The sequence below is a fragment of the Rhincodon typus genome, chromosome 1 (assembly GCF_021869965.1).
Source record: "Rhincodon typus isolate 14 chromosome 1, sRhiTyp1.1, whole genome shotgun sequence".
Taxonomy (NCBI): Eukaryota; Metazoa; Chordata; class Chondrichthyes; order Orectolobiformes; family Rhincodontidae; genus Rhincodon; species Rhincodon typus.
In genome coordinates, this window is record NC_063332.1 from 74,714,750 (window position 1) to 74,731,763 (window position 17,014).

Here is a 17,014-nt window from a genome sequence, read left to right on the forward strand (position 1 = left end):
CTGTCACCCAGGTGGATAGAATTGTTAGGAAGGCGTATGGTATATTAGCTTTCATTACAAGAGGGATTGAGTTCAAGAGCCTTGAAGTTCTCCAGCTATACAAAAGCCTGGTTTGGCTGCAGCTGGAGTATTGTGTCCAGTTGCGGTCACCTCATTACAGGAAAGATGTGGAAGCGTTAGAAAAGGTGCAGAGAAGATTTATTAGGATGTTGCCTGGAATGGAGGGAAGGTCTTACGAGGAAAGGTTGAGAGAGCTAGGGCTTTTCTCTTTAGAACGACGAAGGATGAGAGGTGACTTGATAGATGTGTACAAAATGATCAGAGATATAGATAGAGTAGACAGCCAGAGACTTTTTCCTAGGGTGGAGGTAGCTTTTACAAGGGGACATAGTTTTAAAGTCAAAGGAGGTAGATATCGGGGAGATGTCAGAGGTAGGTTCTTTATTCAGAGAGTGGTAGGGGTGTGGAATGTATTGCCAGAGAGGGTAGTGGAGTCGGCCTCATTAGGGGCATTTAAGCGGCTATTAGATAGGCATACGGATGATAGTATAAGGTAGCGGTGGAGATTAGATAGACCTTAGGTTTAGGGTAAAAGTTCGGCACAACATCGTGGGCTGAAGGGCCTGTACTGTGCTGTACTGTTCTATGTTCTAAGTTATATGGAGTCAGAAGGTGTATAATCTGTGTGGGTAGCTATGAGAAAGCACAAAGGACAAAAGACCCATGGAGGGCTGTGGAGGCCAAGTCATTGAGTGTATGTAAGACAGAGTTAGATAGATTCTTGATTGGTAAGGGGATCAAGGGTTACGGGGAGAAGGCAGGAGAATGGGTTCAGTCATGATTGAATGGTGGAGCAGACTTTTTGGGCTAAATGGCCTAATTCTGCTCCTATGTCTGTGGTCTTATGGTCCAACATCATGGGTTCTTATCTTCGCACAACTTGCAGTAACTTGTCAAACACCCTATGATACTGTAGCTGCTGTTTTGCTTACTATGATCTTCCTGTACTGCTCGTAAGCAAAGCTTTTCACTGCATTTCGGTACACTTGACGATAAATAAATCAATCAATGCTATTGTCCTTCTATATGGAAATGGTTGTTGATTTGGAGTTGGTGTCAAAGGTGGCTTGGTGAATTGCTTCAGTGATATATTTCCAGGTCAGGATGATGAGTGGCTTTGAGGGAAACTTGTAGGTGGTTTCTTGTAGATAGTACACCTTGCTGCCATTTTTCCAGCCACCATCAGTTCTGAGGAAGGGTCACTGGATCCGAAACGTTAACTCTGTTTTTTCCTTCACAGATGCTGCTAGACCTGCTGAAGTTTTCCAGCAACTTTGTTTTTGTTGCTGCTGCTGAGGCCTGGTGGTGGATTGAGTGGATGTTTGTAGATGTGGTGTCAATAAAGTAGGCTGCTTTGCCCTGGATGGTGTCAGATACAAAAGTTTGAAAACACATACCAGCAGATTAAAGAACAGTTTCTTCCCCACTGTTATCAAACTTTTGAACAGACTTCTCATATATTATAAGTTGATCTTTCTCTGCACCTTCTCTGTAGCTGAAACAGTATATTCTGCATTCTGTTCTGTTACCCTGATGTAAAATTTACCTGATGAGCAAGCAAAACAATACTTTTCACTGTATTTCAGTAATAATAAATAAATTAAATCTAAATAAAAAGCTCTTTGAATGTTGGTGCAGTTGCACTCATCCAGGCAAGTGGGGAATATTCTTGACTTGTGCCTTGCAGATAGAGTCACAGAGTTGTACAGCATGGAAATAGACCCTTTGGTCCAACTCATCCATGCTGACCAGACATCCTAAATTATTCTAGTCCCATTTGGCAGCATTTGGCCCATTTCTCACTAAACCCTTCCCATTCATATAACATCCAGATGCCTTTTAAATGTTGTAATTATACCAGCCTCCATCACTTTGTCTGGCAGATCATTCCATACATACACCACCCTCTGGGTGAAAAAGTTGTCCCTTATGTCCCTTTTAAACCATTCTCCTCTCATCTGAAATGTATGTCCTCTAGGTTTGGACTCCCATACCCTGGGAAAAAGGTGTTGGTTATTCATTCTATTCATGCCCCTCATGACGTTATAAACTTCTTTAAAATTACCCCTCAGCCTCCAATACTCGAGGGAAAGTAGCCCCATCATATTCAGCCTCTCCCTGTAACTCAAACCCTCCAACCCTGACAACGTCCTTGTAAATATTTTCTGCACCCTTTCAAGTTTAACAACATCTTTCCTATAGCAGGGAGACCAGAACTGAATGCGGTATCCCAAAAGTGGCCTAACCAATGTCCTGCACAGCCACAACAGGACATCACAACTCCTATATGCAATGCACTGAGCATTGAAGGCAAGTGAACCAAATGCCTTCTTCACTACCCTGATGGACAGACTCTGGGGAGTCAGGATCATGAGATACCTGCTATTCCTAGCCTCTGACCTGTTCTTGTAGTCGTGTTTATCATCAGTTAACCGCTGCGATGTGATGAAGTATACAACATCAGCAATGATCCACAAGTGTGCAAACGGCATTGGCTACGATTTCAATGCTGAGTAAAATGGGATTTAGGTTGAGTGCAAAACTCTGTTCTAGGTTGATAATGGAATCCTCCTCGATAGTGATTGTAAGCTTTCTGTCAGATTTCCTAATGTATCACCTATTTATTTTAACCCATACCCATCAATGTTCTACTGAGGATTATCTCATCAAAGTTTGTATCCTAATCTGCTGCAGCAGAAGTTTTATGCAGCATGATCCTCCAGCAGCTGAACTGAATCCTCTGGCTGGCTATAGCTACTGTACTATCACATGTTGATCTGTTCCTTTGTTCTATTCAGATACATTCAGTGTCAATATCTGGCAATTCCAGTTTAGTTTCTGGTCAACGGTAACCCCCACAGTGTTAATAGTGAGGGATTCAATGATGGCAATACTATTGAATGTTAAAGAGTGGTGGTTAAATTGTATGTTGCAAAGGCTACTTGCAACTTAGATTCATTGATTCATACGACGCAGAAAATGCCCTTTGGCTCATCGAGTCTGCATTGACATAACTACAGCTAAAAGTGCTCCAATCCCAATTTCCTGTACTTGTCCTATATCCTTGAATGTTATGATATTTGAAGTACTCATCGAAATATTTTTAAAATGTTTCCAGCCTCCTCTATCTTCCAGGCAGCGCATTCCAGATTCCCACTACCTGCTGAATGAAAAAGTTTTTTCCCAAATCCCATGAATCTCCTGCCCCTTACCCTAAAACTATATCTACTCATGACTGATCACTCAGCTAAGGGAAACAGCTGCTCTCCATTCACCCTGTCCATACTCCTCATAATCTTATATACCACAATTATGTACCCCCTCAGTCTTCTCTGCTCTAAAGAACACAATCCAAGCCTTCTAGTCTCTCCTCATAGTTCAATTTCTCCATCCCAGGCAACATCTGTACCCCCTCTACTACTATCACATACTTCCTGTAGCAAGGTGACCAGAACTATACACAGTACTCCAGCTGTGGCCTAACCAATGGTCTGTACAACTCCAACATTACCTACTTGCACTTATACTCTTAGCCACGACTGATGAATGCAAGTATCCCATATATGTTCTTAAATGTCCTATTCACATGCTCTACCAACTTCAGGGATCTGTGAATAATTAACCCAAGCTCTCTCTGTTCCTTTAAGTTATCCTGTGTCCTGCCATTCATTAAATACTAATTTACCTTGTTTCTTCTTCTAACATGCATCACCTCACACTTATTAGGTTAAATATCATCTGCCACTGTGTGCCCATCTGACCAACCCATCAACATCTTCCTGTAACTTACAACCATTTTCTTCATTATTAATCACGCTATCAATCTTGATGTTGTCAGCGTATTTGCTTAAAATTTCCCCCACATTTTCATCTATATCATTTATGTATATAACAAACAATAAGGGTCCCATTACTGATCCTTGTGGTACACTGCTGGTTGCTCGAACAACCTTATACCACTACACTTTGTGTCCTATTACTAAGCCAGTTTCTGATCCATGTAACCAAGTTTCCCTCAAATCCATGTTCTTTAACCTTCTCAATCAATCTCCCTTGTGGGACCTTGTCAAAAGCTTTGCTAAAATCCATATAAACTACATCAACTGAACTTTTCTCATTGACACACTTGATCACATTTTCAAAAAATTCTAACAAATTTGTTAGGCATGACTTTCCTCTGACAAAGCCATACTAATAACCCTAATTAACCTATGCCTTTTCAAGTGAGTATTAATTTGAAAACTTGTTGGCCCAAGCTGGATATTAGCCAGATCTTATTACATTTGAACATGGACTGCTTCAGTATCTGAGGAGTTGCAAATGGTGCAGAACATTGTGCAATCAACAACAAACATCCCCACTTCTGACTTTATAAGATAGTTCATTAATTAAGCAGGTGAAGACTGTTAGGCCTCGAACACTACCATGAGAAATTCCTCAGAGATGTCCTTGAGTTGAGATGACTGACTTCCAACGACTACAGCCATCTTGTCTAGTGCCATGTAGGACTCCAACCAGTAGAGAGTTTGGCTTCGATTCCCATTGACTCCAGTCTTGCTAAGACTCCTTGATACCACACTTAGTTGAATGCAGCCTTGATGTCAAGGGCTGTCACTCTAACTTCACCCTCTGGAATTCTGCTCTTTCGTCCATGTTTGAACTAAGGCTGTAATGAGGTCAGGAGCTGAGTGGCCCTGGCAGAACCCAAATTGGGTGTCACTGAACAGGGTATTGCTGAGCAGGTACTGCTTGATAGCACTGTTGATGACATCTCCAATGAGTTTACTGACAATTGAGAGTAGACTGATGGAGTGGCAATTGGCTGTGTTGGATTTGCTCTCGTTTACCGGCCACACTCCTTCAGATCTGTCTCAGGCTTCTTATCTCTAAGGACAGTGTGAATTCTATTATTCATTGTACCACATGCACTTTATTTTATCAAATTCAGCCATTCTTCTAATATTTCCCACTGTCCTAATTGTATATGTAAAAATACAAAAGATAATTAGTTTTGACTAATTGCTATAAGGTTAATTTCTATTATAAACTTAGTTGTAAAAAGTAAAGTTGTGCAGCTACTTCTACTCTTAGCACATTGTAATTAATGGGTTGTGAACATTCTATCTTGCTCAGGGCATAAGATTAGGTGTTTCCTGAGGCTAATTAACTTTCACATCTAGGTTTAAATGCTTTTCCGCTAATGCTTATATCACATTTTGGTTATATATTGAAAACTACTTCTATGATTAAGGATATTTAAACTAGAGTCTATTCAATATTGCAGGTAGTTTCAAAGAAACAACTATTTACTACGAAGTAACTTTAGCTGTTTACTTTTGCAGCTGCCTAGGGGCTTAATCTAGGACCTCATGTTATTCATTTACTGGAACAATCATCCTTTCATTAATAAGGCTAAAATTGGTCATTTATCTGTCCTAAGGCATCCTTTTATCAGAACTGCCTCAGATGGGAGCATACAGTGTTCCTTTACTGACCTTCTAGCAGTTTTGTTCAAAGGTACCATTGTATTTCATTGTGTGAACAGGCTGCTTACTTCTGTCTGCCATTTTGTAAGCAGGCATGGGCTGTTTAGCCCTACAGGTACTACTTCTGAAATGTTGTGAGCACCCATGATCTTTGCAGTACTCGAGTGATTTGGAGACTGGTGGCTGAGGTAACCTGTCACACCATCAGTCACTCTGTCAAATTGTCAGTCTGTCAATCAGTCATTCTGTTAATCAGCTTGTAACTCAGTCAGTTAGTTTGTACTTTCCTTGTCTGTCCCAAACTCAGTCAGTCTGCACCCTGACCATCTATCCCACACGAATTCAGTCAGCCTGTCTGTCTCATATTCAGGCAGTCTCTACTCTGCCTGTATGTCCCACACTTAGTCAGTCGGTACTCTGCCTGCCTGTCCCACACTCAGTCACATTGTACTCTGTTCTACACTCAGTCTGTATTCTGTCTGTGCCACACCCGGTCAGACTGTAATCTGTCCGCCTGCCCCGCCCTCTCCCATGTTATGAAACTTTTGCCGCAGTTATTTTGTACTGTTTGTTCAGCCTCCGCCCCTCTCCCGGTCTCCTCCAATGACAGCTGTGCTCTGGATCACGTGCCAGCCGCCGGCGGGGCGGAGAACGCATGCGCCCCTCACTCGAGCGATGTCAGCGGTTCCGAGTGGAGCTCTTGTTCCCGGACCCACCGGCATTGTCCATCCCGGGGAGAAGCCCGGGCCCACGGCTGGGGGCCAAGGGTCACTGCGGCCTGACCAGCTGGGCGGCCTGGTGCACTGTCTCCTGCACCGCTTCAAAAGAAGAGCTGGCGGCCCAAACGGAACTGGTGTCCCCGCTGGGGAGTGGGGTGGCGAAGGCCTCCTGGAGTGTGGCGGCGGTTGTGGGGAGTTGCTGGCCGAGCCCGTCACCCTGCCCTGTGGGCACACCTGGTGCCGGCGCTGCCTGTGGAGGAGACCTCGCTGCCCGGCTTGTGGCGAGGAGGCGGCCAGCGGTCAGTCTCTGCGACCGAACGTCATTCTGAGCCACTTGATTGCTAAGTGGTTCCCGGCGGAGGTCAGCCGGGCCCGGGATAAAATCAAACTGGAGGAGCTGCTGGCCCAGTGTCGCTTCTCAGAGGCATTGACCCTGCTGGAGCAACTGGAACTGAGTGAGTGCGGGACACTTGGTGTGCTTAGAGATCTGTTTAAGGTTCACTCCGTCCCTCTCCCTGTGACTGACTGTTCCTGTTGTGTAACACGGAACCGTGTGTTTTATAAATGGAGACTGCCCCCGCCAAGAATTCAACTCCTCCAGGAGACTGATTGGCGTCTTGTTCCTTTTACGGTTTTTGCACTTTAATTTCTGCTCTCGGACCGTAAGGATGAAGCAATGACAACTTCTGTTATTCATGGGCATGCAGCCTTTCCCTCCCAAGAGGGCGGTGTTCTTGTTATGTAAACACTACTTCCAGTTGGTTACTCAAAAGTGACTGTGACACTTTGTTGCGTTGAGTCCCGTTTATTTGCCAGGACGTTTCTTGCAGCTTCTCACTCTGTATTATGAAATATTCGTGCAATCAAATAGGTTAAAGTGGAGTTTGTCGGGGATGATGTGTAAAATGTGGTAACCGTGATCAAAACATATACGTATTCAAAATTCAGTGGGCAGTAAGAGTTGCTTCTATTTATTGTGAGACATGACTGCTTCCAGTTTTTAATCGGTTTGAGTTTTGATTTAGACTGGATCATACTCTACTTGCATTCTCAGACATTAATGAAAACAAGCGTTCAACCAGGCAGTTAAAAATGTGGAGAGATGACTGTTGAGAAAAAGGAATTGCCAGACCAAATCACAAGCTTGTAAGAGAAGTCAATGGTAATTAAAACTGTACAAAGTAATTTCAGTTTTCAAAATTGAAAATGTCATCTTCCCAGAATTTGTCAGAGCATGTTTTTTTTTTCCTTTATGAGATGTAGAAAAAGACATGACTGAGACAGTGCCCCTTATTGCCTATCATTTATTGCACATCATTGTCCTTGAACAGGTGGTAGTGAACTAGCTTCTTGAACTACTCACAATGCTGCTGGGAGGGAAGCACCATGGCTTTGACCCAGTGGCAATGAAGAGTGACCTGGAGTGAAATTGCAGGTGCTTGTGTTCCTATGAAGCAGCTTTCTTTATCTTTCCAGTTGTTGGAGGACAAGGCTTTAGAAGATTCTGTGCTATTTCCATATCTCATGATGTCATCATAGAAACTGAAGTGTTATCTAGTTCTCTGGGGTAGAGAATTTCAAACATTGACAGTCTGATGATGAAATTCCTCTTCCCCTCCGCCTTCAGTGGCCTAACCCTCCCTCCATCATGAAGTTGTTGCCTGGTTCTAAACTCAATGGGTATCAGTTTCTTGGTCATGCTTTGCTATGTTCAAAATTGCTTCCAATCCCCAAGTTTGCTGCCTTTTCTGGAATTTTTATAGTCTTTAATCTAATGGTATCTTTAACTTTTGTTAGTCACAGTTGATTGAACTTTCCTATAGCGTGTATAGTGCCTATCAAGAATGTGTTACACTCATCACAATACTAAATCTTAAAATATCCCAACTCCTAGTTGGTTCTTCATCATACTGCTAGAAGATTGCATGCTCTGCATTATTATTGCAGATTAGGTTTACCCAGTCTATACATAATTGAATTCAACCAATATTATTGTATTGCTCTCATTAAATACATTTCTAATTTCCTGATTTCTACTGTGCCCAACATTACTACTTGTACTATTTGGTGGCCTATTTAAAAAAACTTGCGTCAATATTTGCTGTCCATTTCTGCTCCTCACCTCTCTTCTACATCTTGATCCTTCAATCTAGGGCCCTTCCTAACTAATATACTGATCACATTCCTTATTAAGAGCACTATCCCACCTCCTCTTTCTTTTCACTTATGCCTCTGAAATGATGAATAAATTCAATTCCCAATCTTGGTCACCCTTTAGTTACACCTTTGTAATAATTAATAAATTTATACCTGTTAACTTGAATTCATGTCTTTAAAACAACAACCTTTTTTGAATGATGTGTACATTGATAGGGTACCTTTAATTCTGCCTTTTTAACATTATTTTGCAGTCTGATGCTATTTGATGTTTGCTTTTACTACTTTTATTTTGTAATTTTGTGTATTACCCCTCTATTTCCATTGCAGTTTTGTTTCCTCCAATCTGATTTCCCACACTGGTTCCTATTCTTCTGCCAGTCTAGTCTAAACCCTGCCCAACTGCGACAGCAATTTTCCTTGCAAGGATATTAGTCTTGGCCCCATTTTGATGCAGATCCACCATCTTATTGAGGTCTCCCTTTCCCCAGAACTGGTCCTGATGCCTCGAATGTCTGATGCCCGCATTTTGAATCAATCTATTCTTCTGTTCCCATGCTTGCTAACGCATGCAACTGGGAATAATCGCAAGGTTACTGGGAAGTTGAAGGATGCTGGAAAACAAGATTAGAATAGATGAATGTTTGATCATTGTGGACACAATGAGCCAAAGGACCTTTTTCTTCACTGTAAAGATTCTGATTCTAAGGCTGAACTGCTTTTTAATTTCCTTCCTAGCTGCCTAAAATTTCCTTTCAGGACCTCATCAACTGGTTTAGGCCTGCCCTCCACAAAATTCAGTAATTGGTACCACCAGGACCATATCCTCTGGCTGAACACCTTCCCCTAGAAGAATGTCTTGCAGCTACTCTGCAAAATCTGGACCGTAGCACTAGGGAGGTAGCTATTCCTTCGGGACTGTGCAATCTCAGAATCGTTTTTTTCTTCTTAAAAACTTGCAAAAAAGGTTGTCGTTGGCGAGGCAGTACTCAGTGAATGGCAGGACGTGAAGAAGCTCAGCGGGATCTTGGGGTACTTGTTCACAGATTCCTGATGGTGACAGAACAGTTTAATAGGGCAATTGGGAAGGCCTGCAGGATGGTAGCCTTTTTCATTTGAGGCATAGATTATAAGAATAGCGACGTCACATCAGAGCTATATAGGAAATCAGTTAGACCACAGGTGGAATAGTGGGTACAGTTCTGGTCACTACACTGTAGGAAAGATGTGATTGCACTGGAGCGGATGCAAAGGAGATTCACCAGGATGCTGCCCGACTGGCTGTGTTCTCCAGCATTTGTAGCTTTCAATACAGATTCCAGCATCTGCAGTAATTTGCTGCTTCACCAGGATGTTGCCTGGAATGGAGCACTCCAGCTATGAAGAGAGGCTGGAGAAACTCAGGCTTTTTTTTTGCAGCAGAGAAGGTTAAGGGGGGAACCTGATAAGATGTGTATAAGATTTTAGAGAGCATGGACAGAGTGAATAAAAAGCATCTGTTCCCATTAGTCGAAGGGTGAATATCAAGGGGGACATAACTTTAGAGTGAAAGGCAGCAAGTTTAGAGGGGACTTAAGGAAAAGCATTTTCACCCAGAGGGTGGTGGCATTCTGGAATGGACTGACTGAGAGGGTAGTTGAGGTCGGAAACCTCTGTCTTTTAAAAAGTACTCTGATGAACACTCAAGTGTCAACATTCGAAGCTATGGGCCTAATGTGGAGAAAGTGGGACTAGTGTCGGTTGTAAACTAATTCAGGCGGTACATACTCAAAGGGCCTCTTCTGAACTGTACAACTGATGTTCTGTGAATAAACTTCTAGTTTGATACAGAATGTCGATTGTTGATTTGTACTTGACTTAACTTTTTAGAACCCAGTGATGTGGCCCTACAAAGCTATAAGGCTGAATCGTATGCTGGGCTTCAACAGTTCAAAGAAGCATGGGAAGATATGGAAGCAGTGTGTTCAAGAAGGCCTGCTTGGCCAGAGGTGGCTATTTTCCGTATTTTATAATTATGTATTGCATACCTAAATAGAAACAACAATTTTACCCAATCCTGATTAAGTTGGTGACCAACCTAATTTATCCTACTATCTCTCCTTTAATTTTACCATAATCATTGCATCCTGTAATTTGACCCTTTTATCTTCATTGCATAAAATCTAAATTTTAACAGGATACTATACTTCATTATCGATGCACTGCATTGTCAGAGCGTCCTTTTGTGTCAGCCGTTGTCTGCCTGTTCTGTGACCATATTACTATTGAAAGAAGATCGTCAAATTTTTTGTTGTCCTGTGGATGTGTTGATGTGAGCTTTGATACAAAAGAGTAGCAACTCCAATATAGTCCATTTGGCATATTCCTGAGACTTGAGGCTAAGTGCAACGCAAGTTTATTATTTCTCTATTTCCCCTATGCTCGTCTTGCGTGCCAGATTGGAAATGATTCTGTCTTTTCGATGTAATTACAAAAATTACTTTATAGGCATTAGTAAAGCTCAGATTTAAGCTTTTGAGTTGATATTAGCCTGATCCCAGTTTTAAACTGCAAAACAAACTTAAAGCATCATGTTCAATGTAAATATGTTTACTAGCTTTAGCAAATCTTTTGGACTTGTTTCACAAGTAATCTGGGAACGAAATGTTTTCACTGTGCATAGAAGGTTAAGAGCAATGTAGTTTAGCTCTGAAATAATTCGTGTAAATTTTCTTGTTTAAAGAGCTATTTCAATCCCCTTAGAAGATTGTGTGAAGGTTGTGCTGATACAAGAGTGAAATATTATGGATGCTGAAAATCTGTCAGAAAAAAAAAATGATGGAAATACTGAGCAGGTCTCACAACAACTAAAAAGAGAGAAACGAAGTTGCTGTTTCAGTTCAATGATCTGTTATCAGAACTGGGAAAAGTTAGAAGTGGTAGATCTTGAGCAAGTGGAAAGAGGGCTATGGGAAGAAAAACAAAGGGTATGTGATGAAGAGGAAAGAGCATGAACGATTGAAGTACCATGTTTCATGTTGCAAGTCAAAAAGTAGTAGTCAGACCAGGTAAGGATGGCAAATTTCCTTCCCTAAACATTTGTTTGCCAGATGGGAAGTCATTCAGTTTCACAGAATATGTGAGACCTGCTGAATATTTCAGATTAGGCTTCGCTTTTCAGAAATGGGGGAGGGGAAGGGGGATCTGAAATAAGTAGGGAGAGAGAGGAAGGCGGATAGAAGATGGATAGAGGAGAAGATAAGTGGAGAGGAGACAGACCGGTCAAAGAGGTGGGGATGGAGCCAGTAAAGGTGACTGTAGGTGGGGAGGTAGGGAGGAGATAGGTCAGTCCAGGGAGGACGGACAGGTCAAGGGGGCGGGATGAGGTTAGTAGGTAGGAGGTGGGAGGAGGGGATAGGTGGGAGGAAGGACAGGTTAGGGAGGCAGGGACAAGCTGGGCATTCCTGCTGTGTTCATCTAGCTCTACACCTTGTTATCTCAGAATATTTCAGATTATCCTGTTTCTATTTCAGCATTACATGCTTATATTGAAATTCTAATTTAGGCAACTATCATTAAACTGTTTGCTCAGGTTCTCTTGTAAATGTGTGTTGTATTGCTTTTAACACTGCATTGTCCATCTTCATCGTTACCTAAGGACTTTTTTTTATTCCATCATTGATGAAGTAACACCTGTTTGTTATATTGGTCTTTTTCTTTTTGAGCAATGCACAGTTAAATGCATGATTCCTCTGGTTTTTGTAGTTCCAAGGGTGGTTGCTACAAGTCTAACTATGAGTTGTTTTACAATCTTAAATTCCTCATCAGGGTTTCACAGTTCAGTTGATCACACTTTCTGTGCAAAAGAAGTTGTTGTTTATTTGGATAATACATGATTTAAGTAGCCTGAGAATGTTATGACAGAGCGATCAAAATGTGATAATGATTCAAACTCAAGATGTAGAATTCTGTGTTTCAATAACTGGCTAGCAATAACTTTTGGCCTTGACCTTTGTACACTTTTCTTTCCAGTTATGTCAAAGGATAGATTTGAAATTCAAAACGAGGGTTGTTATTGAATATGTCACAGTTTACGAGAAGTACAGTGTACATTTTGAACTCTATACATAAAACTGTATTTAAAAATTATTTAACTTCTTCAGGGATACTTTGGAAAAGCTAGAGTCCTGTCTACCATGGGGCTGATCGATGAAACTGTACAGTCATTTCCTCAGTGTTTGGCCTTGGATGAAGATTCTACTCCAGCAAAAGTAGAAGTGGAAAAGGTAATGTTTTTACAAAACTATAAGGATTTTTCCAAGATAACAAGGTGTAGAGCTGGATGAACACAGCAGGCCAAGCAGCATCATAGGAGCAGGAAGGCTGATGTTTCGGGCCTAGACCCTTTATCAGATTTTTCCAGTTGGCTGGACATTACAGTATAGATATTCTTCTGCAACGTAAGTGAAGTAATGCTGACAAAATACATGTTTCATTGCAGTTTTTCATCTTGTACTTATCAAGGCAGTTCGTGCAAATTCCAATTTGAGAAAATCAAGATTATTGCCTTGGAAAATGCACCAGTTAATCATTACTCAGAACATTTAATGTTGGAGTTGTGAGGTTACGTTGTGATTGTACAGGATGTTGGTGAGACTGCTTTTGGAGTACAGTGTACAGTTCTGGTTGCCCTGCTATAGAAAGGATATTAAATTGGAGAAGGTGCCATAAAGACTTACAAGGTCGTAACCAGGACTGGAGAGTTTGAATTGTAAGGGGAGGCTGGATATGTTGAGATATTTTTCCACTGGAGCGTAAGAGGCTGAGGGGTGACCTTATAGAGATTTATAAAATCATAAGGGGCATAGATAAGGTGATTAGCAAAGGAGAGCTCAAAACTAGAGGGCCTAATTTTAAGATGAGAGGAGAAAGATTTAAAAGGGACCCGAGGGGCAATTTTTTCACACACCAGGTGGTTCGTGTGTGGCATGAATTGCCAGAGGAAGTGACAGATGCAGGTATAGTTACGACATTTAAAAGACATTCGGATTAGTGATGAATGGGAAAAGTTTAGAAGGCTGTGGCCAAATGCAAACAAATGGGACTAGTTTTGTTTGGGAAACTTGGTCAGCATGGGCAAATTGGACTGAAGGGTTTCTTTCCATGCTGTATGACTCTGATAGTTAACTGCAAAGCTTTATTTAAGTTTTAAACCAGACATCACTACTACCAATCAGAATCCACTTGTCAACCAATCAGCACTTTTTTCTCCTACAGCTTTCATGTTTGTTCTTTCTTTAAATTGGTATTTTTGCTAATAGACCTGAGTGCAAGATGAAAAGCTTTTCACTGGCATTTTTGGTAATAGCGAAGTTTTATCCGACCAAATGTCTAATACAAGTGGTGTTTGCGTTGTAGTAAATATGATCTGAATATTCAGTTTATTTCATTATAGTCTGTGCAGGTGATTTTATTTTAATCTGAACTCCATATGTTTGTATTTGGAGGAACACTTAATACCTCAGATTTGTTCTTGAGCTACGTTTTAAAATACATTTGTTCACAGGATGTGGGCATCAGTAGCTAGGCTAATAGTTATTGCCAGTTCCCAGTTCCCTTCATGCTGTTAATGAGATACCTTTTTGAGCGTCTTCATTCCCTGGGAGTGTGGTAGATTTAACAGTACTGACGTTGGTGAGTTCCAGGTTTTTGTCCAGTGACATGAAAGGACAGCTGTACAGTTTGAAACCAGGATGGTATGTGGCTTCAAAGGAAACTTTCAGGTGATGGTGCTACCATGGATCAGTTGCCTTTCTCCAAGGGTTCCTAATTTCTGACCTGATAATGTAGTCATTATCTACACAGCTAGTCCAGTTTAGTCTCTGGTCAACGATAACCCCTAACATGTTAATGGTGGTGGATTCAGCAGTGATGATGCCATTGAACACCATGGAGAAAAGATTATATTCTCTCTTGTTGGAGATTGTCATTGTCTGACTTGTGTGTGGCACTTTTATTTCTCACTTATCAAAACCAAGCCTGGATATCGTCCAGGCCTTGCTGAATATGAATAAGGATTGCTTCTATACCAGAGGAGTTGTGAAATCTGCTGAACATTGTGCAAGCATCAGCGATCATCCCATTTCTGATCTTTATGGTGAAAGGAAGGCCGTTAATGAAGCAGTTGAAGAGGTTGGATCTAGGACAATGTCCTGAGGAACTCTTGCAGTGATGTCTCAGCACTGCCATGAGTGATCTCCAGCAATTATAATTTTCTGTTCTGCTTGGTATGACTTCCATCACTTTGTGTAGATTAAGACAATAATTGACAGGCTTAGATTTATCCTGCTTATTACATACCTGGGTAATTTTCCATATTGCTGGATAGGTTTTCTTTATTCTTTTATGGGATGGGGGCATCACTGGCAATAGCTGTATTTATTGCCCATCCTTAATTGACCCTAAACTGATGGCTTGCTAACTCATTTCAGAGAGTAGTTGAGAGTTGACCAACATTTGTGGATGTGAAGTCACATGTAGGCCAGACTAGGTGACAATAGCAGATTTTCTGTCCTGATGGAAGAATCATTGACCATGCTATCCAGCAACACCTGTTCAGCTATAATCTGATCACTGATACTCAGTTTGGGCTCTGTGAGGACTTGTGACCTGAAAACAAACTTGGTCCAAACATGGTTAAAAGAACTGAACTCAAGTTGAGGTGAGAGTGATTGTCCTTGATGTTAAGTCAACATTTGATTAAGTGTAGCATCAAGGAGCCCTAAAAGACATTAGTGAACCAATTGATTATCGTTTTTTAAAAAAAAATGGTTTCATGATCACATCTAGTTCCAGATTTATTAATTGAATTTAAATTCCATCTGCTGCCCTTGTGGAATTTGAGCCAGAGCATTAGCCTATGGCTCTGGAATGCTTGCTCGGTGACGACCATTACACCATCATTATTCCCATGTCAGTGTTGCAGCTGTACTGGAACAGCTTGGTTTGGGGCATAGTTAATTCTGGAGTACAAGCCTTCAGTACTATTTTCAGAATATTGTCAGGGCCTCTGGTGTATCCAGTGCCTACAGCTGCTTCTTGATGTCACATGATATGTTATTCATTGGACATTACTTATTTTAGTGAAATAATTTTAATATGTATGGCATTGTTTTGAGGCAGAAATTGCATTTCAGTTTGTGGTTAACAGCTAAATCTTGCTAATGCGACTACCTCTGGATAAGAACCTTCGAGTTGGGTAATACATTAAGTACTACAACTATATGTGGTGGCTGCTAGAAACCTGAAATAAAGAGTATGCCACAAGTAATTCTAGATCAGGCAACATCTGAGGAGAGGGAAACAGAGTTAGTTGCCCAAGTATTCCAATATGCAGAGAACCCCCACCTCAATTTTGATTAGAATTCACATGACACCAGATTATAGTCCAACAGGTTTATTTGAAATCACAAGCTTTTGGGGCGCTGCCCTTTCATCAGGTGAAGTGAAGAAAAGCATGCAGGCACAGAATTTATAGGGAGAGAGATCAATGGATGGAGAGATCAAATGATCATACAAATAGTGTGAGTGGAGTGTTGAATAATACGTCTCTTCAGGTGAACAAAAGTATTAGACAGTGTGAGTAAAGTGTCAACAGCTGAATAGTAAGTGAAGGGGATGATCTATAATCCAATTAATTGAGGCAGAGAGACAGTTACAAAAATATTAAAAACAAGGTGGTATTGGAAACAAACCAAACAGCTGGAATAACATCAGAGATAGTAAGAACTGCCGATGCTGGAGTCTGAGATAACACAGTGTGGAGCTGGAGGAACACAGGCCAGGCAGCATCCGAGGAGCCGGAAAGCTGACGTTTTGGGTAGGGATCTTTCTTTCTGAAGATGGGTCCCAACCCGAAACGACAGCTTTGTTGCTCCTCTGATGCTGCCTGGCCTGCTGTGTTCCTCCAGCTCCACACTATTAACTGGAATAACATGATAGGTATAAGAATCTATACCAAGGGTCCAACCAAAGTAACATGTAATCCAAAACTGTACAAACTAATTAAGGTAGAGAGATCGTAACAAGTTATCAAAATGGTGGTGTTAAAACAGGACAGTAAGGAAGATTCTACAAATACAGGACAGTATAGTGTGGTTACATCTAGCATGACATGAACCCAAGATCATGATTGAGGCAGTGTTCGTGGGTACGGAAGTTGGCTATCGGTTTATGTTCGGTGATTCTGCGTTGTTGTATCTCAAAGACCGCCTTGGAGGATGCTTACCCAAAGATCAGAGGCTGAATTTGCTTGGCTGCTGAAGTGTTCCCCGACTGGGAGGGAACATTCCTGTCAGCGATTGTTGTGTGGCGTCCATTCATTTGTTGCCATAGCATCTGCATGGTCTCGCCAATGTACCATGCCTCTGGGCATCCTTGCCTGCAGCATATGAGGTAGACAACATTGGCCAAGTGACATGAGTATCTTTGTGCATGTGGTGCTCCCACGTGTCCATGTTCATGATCTGACATGTCTTGCAGAGGTTGCTGTGGCAGTGTTGTGGTCGATGTTGTCCAGAGGGCTGGATAGTTTGCTACGAAAGATGTCTGTTT

The 17,014-nt window shown here is 41.5% G+C and overlaps 1 protein-coding gene across 1 annotated transcript in view; it reads left to right on the top strand.

Annotated features, from left to right (window-relative positions):
- Positions 1–6,219: 6,219 nt before the first annotated feature.
- lonrf1l (LON peptidase N-terminal domain and ring finger 1, like) overlaps positions 6,220–17,014 on the top strand; it is a 47,206-nt gene continuing 36,411 nt past the window's right edge. The window contains exons 1-3 of the mRNA XM_048595634.1: positions 6,220–6,720; positions 10,292–10,410; positions 12,565–12,687. Of these exons, the coding sequence (XP_048451591.1) occupies positions 6,222–6,720; positions 10,292–10,410; positions 12,565–12,687 (741 nt within the window). The 5' untranslated portion in view covers positions 6,220–6,221. The remainder of the gene's footprint in view (positions 6,721–10,291; positions 10,411–12,564; positions 12,688–17,014) is intronic.